This window comes from Typopeltis vanoorti, chromosome 14 (genome assembly GCF_054136105.1).
Source record: "Typopeltis vanoorti isolate ZY-2024b chromosome 14, IOZ_Tvanoo_1.0, whole genome shotgun sequence".
NCBI lineage: Eukaryota > Metazoa > Arthropoda > Arachnida > Uropygi > Thelyphonidae > Typopeltis > Typopeltis vanoorti.
This window is the reverse complement of record NC_143562.1, coordinates 94,153,240-94,166,414: the sequence shown is the minus strand read 5'-3', so window position 1 is coordinate 94,166,414 and position 13,175 is coordinate 94,153,240. Positions and strand designations below refer to the sequence as shown.

Genomic DNA, 13,175 nt, shown 5'->3' with positions numbered 1-13,175 from the left:
CAGGTTTAATGCCACTTTCTTTCATAATGGAATCCATATAGATGGATTCCATTATGAAACGTGATTTATTTGTTATGAGTCATAACAAATAAATCACGTTCCCGAGACAAGTGCATTGTCTCGCACAATACTAATTTTTGTATGAATTAGAACCATCAGTTATAACCTAGTCTGTTACCTTTGCATAGCTTACTAATTTGTATTCCCTGAAGATGCCGATAGAAAAATTGCCAAAACATGTAGAACGATAAAATAAAAAGCAACTTGACTAACATTATAAAAAAAGTGTAATAGTTTATACAACATTCCATACTTATTATTTAGTAGGATCTTACCTGTTTTTGTTTTTCTCATCTCAGTAACCCCAATTATGTTCATGATATTTTTCCAGTTCTTCTGCAAGTTTGATTTCCTTTCTGTTAATACTTTTTATGTTGATGGGTCCTCTTGTCATTTCTTCTGATGTTGGATTTGTTGTTGTTCTTCTAGATGTTGAGTTAGAGTTTGCTCCTGATTTCCTGATTAAATCAGTAGAAGGCTTGGTTTAACAGAGTAATGCCCTAGCTAGGGCACTTGTCATATTCAGACATTAACATCGTATGTATTTCTAGTTTAAGCCAATAGAAAGTATAATTTGGTAAGCTAAGTCTTAGCTGTTGAGGATGGGCTAAATTGTCAGCCCAATTCATTCCTCATTCATTCAGTACCCAGAGGACGCTAACGGGGGGGGGGGGGGGGGCATCACACGAAGATGTGAAGTGGACATTACATCAGAAACCCCAGTCGGTTCTGAACATTCTTGAAAGGCAATGTGAAGGTTGACCCTTAAGCAATCCTAATGAATTTTTCACTTTCATTTTTTCATTGTCTAAAAATGACAGGAATTTAAGTTTGTAGATCTGATAATGGCATACAAGAGTCCAAGAGAAAAACTATTAAAAATACTACACTTATATAGAGTAACCAGAACAGTATAATGAATAGATAATCTATATTTAAGTTATAAGTCAGCAGAGAGTTCAGGAAAATAGTTTAATGTAAAATGCGGTGTAAGGGTACATACAACCGTTTCCATTCTAAAGAAAGTGTATTAAAACGGACATCAAAAGTGGAGATATTCAACTCAGATCTTTACTTTATGCAGATTATACTATACACCTAAAAAAATCCAATAAAAGTCTTCAGGAATATTTAACTAAACTGAATAACTGCTGTAATAACTTTGCCATGAAAATCAGCAATTAAAAACAGAAAATATGAAAATGGGAAAAAACATGGAAATATTAATGCATTCTCAATGGAGAATCTATAGAAGTAAAATATTTCAGCCATTTAGAAACAATTTTCAGTGAAGATGGAAACTAAGTATGGAAATAATTGAATGCGTAAAGCTGGTGTGGTAGGGAGCCAGAAGAGATACATTTATGTGAAATAAATTTCTTATTTGTTCAAAGGTGAAATTAGCCAAAATGCTAAACTAGTCGTAAACAAGATAGTGTTCAAAATGATATTAATTTATGGATCTGAGAGCTGAATCAGAAATAAAACAGTTGATCAAAGACTAGCAACCCCAGATAGGAGTTCTAAGAAAAGCTATGCAAATAAACAGATGGCATCAATGTCCAAATTATATGAAAATAAAGTTATTAGAAATGAACTAGATATTGTTAGTAATGAAAAAAGTGTAGCAATTTAAGGTGATATAGTTGTATGGTCGCTTAAACAGAATAGGAAAGGAAAGAGGTTAGGAAAGCAAGTGTTTGAAGTCAGGATGGCAGGAAAATGATCCAGATGAGGACTAAGATCTTGGTCAGTTGATGCAATTAGAAGTGTGTTACAAAAATGAAAAATAAGATTTGTCAATATTGGATTCTTGACAACAGATTAATTTGGAGGAAACTTGCTAATTACTGCAGTCAGTCATAATTTAAAAGAAAATACATAGGACTCTGTACAACTCATGGGGTTATATCAGGAATTTCATGATAATGATGATGATACTACTTCCCTACAACAGGATATATGACATCCCAAAAAATTTAATGTTTACCTGCTCAGTAATTTGATTTTATTGTTGTTATTATTACATCAACCTTCATGGAGCCAGAAGAAACCCATCATGGGAGACCGGTACAATATAGTAAGCAGACTGGTTTTAACCAGTGAGGTCTTATCAGTGTTTGCTAGATACCCATGAATTTAGGCTTAGATATTGGTTTACATGCATAACTACATTTAATGGAATTTATTTATTTATTCGTATGGGGTTCCCCCATTCCTCAACCTCCCTTAGGACTGGTTCTAAGGGAGGTCAAGGTTGAACCCTCCTAGTGAGAGATTAAGTATGTATTTCATGACTGTAAATCCATGTGTGTATGTTAACAGGCTGGTTTGCAACAACCTGTTTGTTTATATATAATATAAACAAACAGGTTTGTTTATATTATATATAAACAAACCTGTTCATATATAATCATTCTGAAATGATTATATATAAACAGGTTTAATCATTCTGATATTTTGCCTCTGTCCCAGAAACATCTTCAGGAATACAATATTAAAATTGTAATAAAACACAAGAATATGTGGAAGAAATTAGACTATTTTAAGCCTCAAGTCCTATGAGGAGCACTTTCCATGAGTGGGTGCTTTGGTTAGCCTTAGCTGCTTTGCTGGAGGCCAGCAGCTATAAAAAAAAAATAAATAAATAAGCAATAAAATAAAATAAAAAAAGGAATAAAAAATGCAATATTCAATTTTTATATTTCTTATTTCGTTATTTTTATTATTATTTTTACCTGCAGTCAGAAGGATCTAATTTTATGGCTTCTGAAAAAAGCTCGATAGCTTCTTGAAAGCGACCTATATTTGCCATTTCATTGCCACGAACTATTATAAAAGAGTAAATTATTTAACATTCATAAATAATTGGTGCATATCATTTAAAATGGAAAATATCAGTGACTATTTAAATCTAATAAAACAATCTTTCTTTAAGTACAATAAATCAAATGATTCCTTTAGAAAAGTCTTCATTCTGATGTCATTCGCTCAACTGTTGTTAGAGCCAGAGGCCCAATATGCTACTCTATGTCATTATTTTTATTCATTCTCCATGTCTACAGTTTGATATTTTAAATGTGAAGAATTGGTGAAACATTATCCATGCTAAACATTATATAAGATACTGTAATCTTTAAAACAGTTTAATTTTAACTGTCAAGGAATATCTAAGATCTGGCAAGTCCAAAATTAAGGCTTGCCATATTATTAATAATATGCTACCTTTTTTTCTGAAGCATGGAAACAAACCAATTCCAAAAGGAAAAACTTTCATGTTTACAGTTGAATTTTTAAATGTGAAAAATTGGTGAAACATTATCCATGCTAAACATTATATAAGATACTGTAATCTTTAACCCAGATATAAATATGAGAGACTATTCCTTGAATCTTCCTCTGATCTCACAGACAGTGTTTCTTCAAAAGAATCTGCTTAATTATTGCTCATCAATACAGATTTTTATACTGGATTTTTTTTTTTTCTATTTCTGAAATGATTATATTTAGTAGGATCTTACCTGTTTTTGAACATGAAATGAACATGTGTAAAATAACCAATTTATCAATAATCAGAACAGAGTGACTCTTAAGGCAAGTAGTATAGTGAACCATTCACCATTCTTATTAAACTCAATACCTTTATTATTACTAGAGTTTCAGCAGGTCAAAATATGATCTGCTATAACTCTAGTTCCTAGCTGAATATCATTAGAGAGTGAGTGTGTATGTTACTTTTAAGTGTTAATCCAATTAATAAACCAACTAGAGAAATCTGAAATAAAGAAAAAAATCGCCATCTTTCTTCTTCACTTCCAACTCTGCAAGTCCCAACATGAATTGATTTTGACCTTATCAACTATTGGATTACAGTTACTATTTTCAATAATTGTAATTGCTGAAGAGGTGTGAGAAATTCTGCCTGAATTGTCTAAAATGAAGGTAGATAGATACTGGGGAAGAAAGGATCACATGCTCTCCAGATATCACTAGAGCTTGCATTCTAGCATTCCAGCTTATATGTTGATTGTTAATCACCTTCTTGTTATAGAAAATTACAATGCAGAACATATAATAATTGAATAGATAGTACTACTTTCAATATTTTTCCACGGTTAAATCGCCATCATCAGGGAAACAGTACACTGGAACAGATATGTTTACACAGCCCCTACATAAGTGCGTTTGATAAGAGAAACATAGGAAGGCCTAGAGTTCTAAATTGCACCACTTAGTGGGCTTGACAGAATATTCTTGGATGTGGATGAGAGGCAGTTGAATACAACTATATGTGTTGAGGTTAAGAGTTAGGATATTCTGTGATATCAGATGAAGATTCAAAGAATAGTCTCTCATATTTATATCTGATTGGTGAAGTAAGATGGCCTTTTTTCCAATGAATCCTATGGAGGTCCACCACTTCCTAGTAGCCATAGTAATGGTATTCAGATGTAATCTTACTACTCTGAGATCCTGATGTTTGCGGTCCTACCTGTTTAAGTCACAACTTGGTAGACCCCAGGCAAATCCAGGAATTGTAGATAATCTTCAGGAGCGCAGATAAGGAATGCTCTTCTCCTGTGTACTTTGAAGGTGGTCAAAAGATAGTGTTTATTTCAAGTTCTTGGTCACATCTGCTTGCTGAATGCCAGCTAAAAAAGCTGTAATCTAGTAGAGAAGCTTGCCACCAAACTGAAAGAAGACCTTTGGATGATCCTCTTAGAAGAGTTTTCAACACATAAGCAGCTAAGAAATTAAAAACAAAAAAAAAAAAATAATAATAATAATAACAATAATAAATAAAAAAGGATCTGCACACCCAAAACTTTGCCGATCTGGATATATGGGCTGCTGAAATCCTATTAAAGAAACATGCTATTACATCCAGTTGTAAATTGCATATATTCATCCACCTATTCTATCTATCTTAAGCCCAGTACAGCAGATCCTCACTTACCAAAAGCACTGACTGAATGGTCAGTTTTGACATCTTCTCGTTATTCTCCAACATTCCACTTAAAGACACCTCTGACCTAATCTAAACTGAATTTCCTCCAACATCTCAGCCCTGTTTTAGTTCACCATGAATTTGAGCTACTTCATTTAGCAAGGAAAATCTGAATCACACAAACAGATGGTACAACCAGGGTTCTCTACTTTCTCCACTCCACTCTCAGCCAACTACTTTATGGAGACATTTGAAAAGAATGTCTTTAGCCTTTCCCCACTCAGATCTACCATCTTGTTATGCCATGCATAAAATGTTCAAATAGGAAATTTGAATAATTATTAACAATATCCTGATTCTGATCATTCAGTGGTGGAAAGAATCCAATCAGTAACGTCCATCTGTTTTCATTCCATTCTCACTTCATGTAACTTTATTCTTTTTGCATGTACACTCTGATGATGTGATGAATCACAAAATATGTGTTTTATTTATGAAACTTCCATGTATTGTAAGTTCATCATGATATATTCAATTGTTGGTACAGGTTGTTATGCCTTCCCACTTGAACAGCCAACCAAAAATCCAATTCGCTTGAGAGTAGAAGTAGTAGGAACAACAACAGTCTGTCGTTCCTAGACACTCAGATAATAAAATGACCAGATGGAGGCTTGGTTTTACCATCTATAGAAAACCCATACCCACAAATGAATACATTATGAAGAACTCACTATACATGGAAGTTGCATAAATAAAACATTTATTTTGTGATTCATCGCATTATCGGAGTGAACATACAAAAGAAAAAACAGTTACATGAAATGAGAATAGAATGAAAATAGACTTTCCACCACTGAATGACCAGTATCAAAATATTATTAATAATTATTAATTTTATAAAAAATTAATAATTTAAGTGAATTAAAGTGAATATACATAGTCTTGTCATAAATACTGTTACAACTTCCACACACATCCTAGTGGTGCCCACAGAATTGTGCAAGCCCAGTTCCGTTAGCAGCACCGAACAGCCAACATTTGCGTGTTTATCAGTAGAGAGAGAGAGTTGTCTAGCTGTAGAGGTTAATATTTGGAGGGGTGATTATGACTGTGTAGCTATAAGAGCACTTCACACGGTCAGAATAATGCAGCTGCCTGTTATTTTCAACATGCTAAAAACACTTAGGATCAGTAGGATGTGTGTTTGTATCAACTATTATATGTGTACTAACTGATGACCTGGGGATGAGAGCTTATCGTTATTCTACTAGACATTTCCTAATACCACAACTTATGCAGCAGAGGATGATAAAAATCAAAGGCATTTCTCTGGCAGTATGCAAATAACAGACACAGAGATATCCTCTTCACAGATGAGAAGATTTTCACCATTTTCACCATCAGTTAATTGCCAAAAACAATTGGGTATATGTTTTAGATGGTTGCAAAGCATGTGCGATAGTATCCAGCATTCCGTGAGGTCATCACCTCGCATCCACAATGGTTTGGTGTGGAGAAAGGAGTCAAAAACTATCAAAGTGTATCAAGACACCGTGCTGGAACCTGTGTTTCAGTGGACCTTCCAACAGGACTCAGTACCTGCACACAAGGCGAGGACCACACAACAGTGGTTGGAGGCAAATATGCCCAACCACATATCACCATCTGATTGGCCATCTGGAAGTACTAATCTGTTGTTGCACTTTAAATTGTGGTCAGAGCTTGACAGAGTAGCCTGCAAGAAATGACATCCCAGCATCACCAGCCTGAAGGTGAATTTGGAGCAAGAAGTGGCAACATTTCTGTTGGATGTTGTGCATGCCACCATCGATATGTGGCCTCGCAGACTTTGGGCATGCATGAAGGCAAAAGGGGTGCATTTCAAACATTAAGTGATGCTATATGCACCTTATACATGTGGCTTGTATGTGCTGAAAGCTGCAAATTATTTACCGATAGATTAAAGGCTGTTCAAGTTGTAACAGTATTTATGGCTAGACTGTAGAAAAAAGAGTATGTAGAAAATAATGAATGAATAAATAAACTTCTAAATATGTGTGTGTATAAAGAAATAAATAAAACAGAAAATGATTGCATCAGAATTGTATAGGGAGAAACCACATGCTACTCACTGGCATGACCTCTAGTGGAAAAAAAAAAAAAAAATTTACATCAAGCTACATTTAATTTATAATTACATGCATAAACATTCTTGCTTACAGATGGTTTTCCTTCCAGTAACAGTGATGTCTTATTTCTATTATTACAATTGTTATATTTGATTTAAAAAATAAAATAAATAAATAAATTATTTATAAATTACAACATGAATAAACATTCTTTCTTATAGATTTTTTTCTTTAACAGTGACTATGTCCTATTTTTTTTATTATTAAAGTTATTTTAGATTTAGGATCCTGGATTTTCTACAGTCCTGTTTATAGTTGTTCTTAGAGAGGAAGGATTCTAGGGACGAATATATGCCTTCGAATATATAGAAGGCATATATTCGTCCCACGAATCCTTCCTCTCTAAGAACAACTATAAACAGGACTGTAGAAAATCCAGGATCCTAAATCTAAAATAACTTTAATAATAAAAAAAATAGGACATAGTCACTGTTAAAGAAAAAATCTATAAGAAAGAATGTTTATTCATGTTGTAATTTATAAATAATTTATTTATTTATTTTATTTTTTAAATCAAAAATAACAATTGTAATAATAGAAATAGGACATCATTGTTGCTGGCAGGAAAACCATCTGTAAGCAAGAATCATCATCATCATACGTATCAAGGATTTAGGCCTGGTATGGCCTGTTCGGGCCTTAGAAGTCATCGTTGAATCGTTTAAGAGGACGTCCTGGTTTTCATTTTCCTAATGGCTTGTACTTTAAGGCTTGTTTTGGTAATCTTTCTGTTTTCATTCTTTGAACGTGTTCCATCCATCTATGTTTATATTTTTTAATTTTTTCAATTACTGGTTCTTGGTTTAATTCTTTCATAATATCTTCGTTTCTTTTGTGATCAAATAGGGTATACTTTGCAGTTTTTCTCATAAACTTCATTTCTGCTGTTGTTAATCTTTGTTTGTCTTTTTGTTTTATTGTCCAGATTTCGCTTCCATACATTAAGACCGGTAGGGCTAATGTATTGTATACTTTTAGCCTGGTTTGTTTTTGAACTAGGTTTGGTTTAAATATAGAGTTAATTACTCCAGTTATTTTTAAATATTTTGCAATTTTTATGTTTATATCTTTTTCATTTTCATAAGTGATCATACATCCTAGGTAGTTAAATGAATTCACCTGTTCTAAGACCTTGTTATCTAATACTATTTTAGTTTTTGCTGGATCTTGTCCTTTAAAGGCCATAGTTTTTGATTTTTCCGTTGATATTATCATACCATAATCTTTGGATATCTCATTTAGATTTAAAATAGCTTTCTGTAAGTTATCTTCAGAATTTGTAATTATTATTTGGTCGTCTGCAAAGAGGAGAGTGTTTAAGTTAACTGTAGGTGAAAGTTTAATTCCTTGATGTAAATTTTTACTCCATTTTATTATTATTTCATTTAAGTAGATATTAAAAAGAGTTGCTGAGAGGGGACATCCCTGTCGGACCCCTTGGTTTATCTCTCTTCTATATGATAGCTCATGATTTAATCTTATTTGTATTTGATTATTTTCATATATACTTGTGACAGCTTTTAGGATATTATTTGGTATTTGTCTTTCTTTTAATATGTTAAATAATATGTTTCTTTTAACTTTGTCAAATGCTTTTTCAAAGTCAATAAATGCAATATGTGTTTCTAAATTATATTCTCTTCTTTTCTCTATTATTAATTTTAGGCAGAAGGCTGGGTCTATACATGATCGTCCTTTTCTAAATCCATTTTGTACCTCTAGAATAAAGTTTTCGGAATATTTCATTAGTTTGTTATTTAAGATTCTGCTGTATATTTTGTAACATGAATTTAGTATACTGATAGCTCTATAGTTTTTAGGGTCATCTCTATTACCTTTCTTAAAGATAGGAATCACAATTGCTTTTTTCCATTCTATTGGGGGGATATCAATTGAGTAAATTTTATTTAAAAATAATATGTCTTCCTTTGTAAGCAAGAATGTTTATGCATAATCATAAATTAAATCTAGCTTAATGTAATAATTTTTTTTTCCCCACTAGAGGTCATGCCAGTGAGTAGCATGTGATCAAATCATTGTTTCTCTAGCTGTCAGTTTGAAATGTAATGCAGCTTGTCTTGTATATTTATGTATGCTCCAGATGATGATCTTGATATGAAGATCGAAACGTCGGGATAATAAAAAGTGTTATATTAACATGGTTGTAGAATCCATAATTTCAAAAATGAATGCTGATCACCGTGTAACACTAAAAGAAAGGAGAAATCATGTAATCCACATGTTTTGACCTTCAGACATTCACAGTATGACCTGTTGACATAGGAGACACTACAGGAAAAAGGAATCTGGTGCACTCCTAGGCAGGCTAAGAGAGGAAATTGTCTTCAGTAGAAGGCAGAAGAAATGATGGCTTGAAAGAAGTCTGCAAACCAATTTTTTTAAAAACTTTTTAGATGAAAAGCTTTTGATATAGGAAGTTCTCCTGATATTTGATGATGGACTATTATTAGCAGAGTAACTATCCAAGACGTGTAATTTGAATAGAAAGCACCCATTAAATATCCTACTATCTTTAATACATAGTAATACTACTCTGAAGGTGTCCTCAGAAGAGTGATATATATCCTATGGCAAGGATCTTGACAATTCTAAATGTTTGTGTGAAGGGTGCTGCATTGAGTCCTGAAAAATGTATCGTCCAGGAAACATAAGCTTTTTGAAACAGAAAAGCTGAGAGAATTGTCAACCTCCCTCTTTACAAGTGAATCCAGGAATGGAAGGACTCTATTAATTTATGTGTGCATTTTGCTTTCATGGATATAATAGAATATGAAAGCAAAATGAACACACTTCTCCAAGACCAGTCAACATATCTAATTATAGATCGAGATCCCACCAACTCACAAAAGAATAAGGCATACAAGTTATTGAAGAAAGTCACTTCCTGGCCAAAAGAAACAGTCAACAAACTCTTTCACGTTAAAACACCCAGAATATATGGAGCTCCAAAAATTCACAAACAAGGTACACCTTTACACCCTATTGCAGATAGTATAAACAGTCCTACATATAAACTAGCTAAATATTTAGCCAAACTACTAGCCACTTGCACAAACAATTCTCCCTCTTTTGTTAAAAATTCTACCCACCTAAAAAGTATTTAAGAAAACCGCAACTTAAATAGTTCAGCCCTAATGGTGAGTTTTCATATCACCTCATTATTCACTAATGTACCATTGACTGAAACACTTAGCTGATTAAATTCACAATTTCCCCCTGATATATTTCAGCTATTTAAATTCACAGTACAGGCAGGTTATTTTACATGGAAAGGAAAATATACAATTAGATGGGACAGCTATGGGATCCCCCCCCCTTTCTCCCCCTTAGCCAACTTCTACATAGAACATCTGGAAAAGCTAGCTATCAATACAGCAATTCTCAAACCTAGTCTCTGGTTACGCTATGTTGATGATATGTTTGCTATTTGGCCACATGGCCCAGATACACTGAATAGATTTTTAGTGCATCTAAATAGCCAGAACCCTAAAATTCACTTTACAATGGAACTAGAAGCCAATGACTGCCTGCCCTTCCTGGACACACTGATCACACGTCTTCCAGAAGGTTCCTTATCATTTTCGGTTTATAGAAAACCCACACATACAGGGAGATATTTACACAAACAATCACGCCATCACCCTTCTCAACAATATGGTATCTTAAAAACACTAACCCATAGAGCTAAAGCAATCTGTTCCAATGCCATTGCTCTCACTTCTGAACTTTCTCACTTGTGCCACACCTTCCTAACCAATGGCTATAATCCCAATAAGATAGACAAAATACTAAATGCTACCCAGAAATCCCCCCCACTATCTACCACAGAAGACTACAACAAAACTATTACCATCCCAAACATTAAAGGCACATCTGAAAAGATATCTAGGGTGCTTAACAAACACCAACTACGCACCATATTTAAATCGTATGTGAAATTGGCAACTCTCATCTGTTCACCTAAGGACAGATTTACTCCTTTATCACATGCAGGAGTCTATGAAGTGCCCTGTTCTAGTCATCGAGCATACTACGGACAGACAGGAAGAACTGTGGACATCCGCTTCAGTGAACACAAAAAATATATCTGGCACTTTCGCTATGGCAAGAAGAGTCTGGCAGACCATGCTTTGGATACCCCAGCACACAGGATCAATTGGAAAATAAAAACAAAAGTACTGCACAGAAGCTTCTACAAGTCACAAGAGGTTGTTCCTGGAATCAACAGAATCCTTAAAACATACTCCAAACCTTAATAAGTATGGCTGTATAAATCTACCAAAGATTTGGGAGACTGTCATCCTAAGATCAAATTAATATTTATTTTAATTTTATTTTTTTCAAAACTTTGGACTACTGTTTTTTTTTTTAACTTAGATGGCGCCATATTAGGACTTTAGTCTTGTGTTGCACGCTGCAATTACTTATGCCAGCCCCACTGTTACACCAAATTGTGGTTGTCTCGCACTTGTAACAAACTTTGTTTGTATGCTCTGAAGATGCTGGATATAATACCAGCGAAATATTAGCTTTTAAGTTAATAAATAGTTATTTTCTTATCAATCTGTGTTCAATTCAATACCGTTTAAATTCAATTCAACATGTGTGATGAACACATAAGCCTATCCACGTGCTCAACTTTTATTCTCTTTAAAACTTTCTTACATGTTCTTCTTTTCAATATGAAATTCAATTTTATCCTGCTCAAGACTAAATAGTGATCACTTCCAATTTCAAATCCTCTGTACACTCTGGTGTCCTGCACCAGTGGGAAAACATCACTATCAACAATAACATAGTTAATGAGACTTTTCTTATTTCTTGCTTCTTCTCTCCATGTGAATTTGTGCACATTTTTATGTTGGAACATTGTGTTAGTAATAACCAGTCCATATCCTCAGCAGAAATCCACCAGGTATTTGTCATTATTATTAGCTTTGCTCTTTTCTCCAAATTTTCCCAAAATATTTTTGTATGTCTGACAATCATTAATACTTTTAATACAGAAATAGTGGTGGCCTGATCAATAATTTAATATAAATATATATTATATTTAGGCTAAGCTCCTAGAGTACTTCAGTCCTAATTATATTTTATAATGAACTTATAATTGTAATTTATAATGAATTTATAATTATAATTTATAATGAACTCTTAGAGAAAAGGGAAAGGATCCACACCAGCTGTCATTTTCTTTAGCTCAGTTACACTAGATGCATTCCCAGTTTCAACAGGCAAATTGTTACACTCACTGCTCTCTGAGAGAAAAATCTGTTCTCACACTATCTTAACCACACAAACTCAATTTGCACAGATAACCCCCATTCTTTTCCTTAATTTACATATAATGAAAAATTTCAACCAATATCCTATAATACCCTTTCAGAAGATTATAGACTTCTAACATTCAAACTCCATTTCTCCTGTTTATGCCAATGTTTACAGTCCACTAACTCTCAATCTGTCCTCATAATCTACACTCCATAGGAGATCAAATCTGCAGATGGTGCAGATGTGAATAGCACAGTCTTGTAAAGAATCAAAATGACTTCTTTATCCTTACACATTGATATTCATTTTATCATTATCCTTACAATTGCAATTTACAATTATAATTACATTACAATACAATTATATGGTGAATGATATAATCACGTAATCACAAGAAAGATATTTATTTAACCAAATATTTCGGTTTGGAAATAGCAGATCATCGTCAGTGGTAATACAAGAACAGTTTAAAAAATACAAGCTAGAATACTAACAATAGATCATTAAAATTATAACACGCCGCGTGATGTTAAATCACTAAGTATGAAACGGAATATTTTGAAGTACAAACATGATTGAATTTGCTATTAAAAAATAAAAAAATAAATAAATAAAAAAAATTAATTAATGAGTAATCTTGATTAGACTTTCCCAGATTTTTGATATAGATATACAGTCATTACGAT

General features: G+C 33.2%; 1 protein-coding gene across 1 annotated transcript in view; it reads right to left on the bottom strand.

Annotated features, from left to right (window-relative positions):
* Positions 1 to 13,175, bottom strand: part of LOC150099771 (uncharacterized) — a 392,852-nt gene that overhangs the window by 150,512 nt on the left and 229,165 nt on the right. The window contains exon 8 of the mRNA XM_090403489.1: positions 2,799 to 2,889. Coding sequence (XP_090259615.1) covers positions 2,799 to 2,889 — 91 coding nt within the window. The remainder of the gene's footprint in view (positions 1 to 2,798; positions 2,890 to 13,175) is intronic.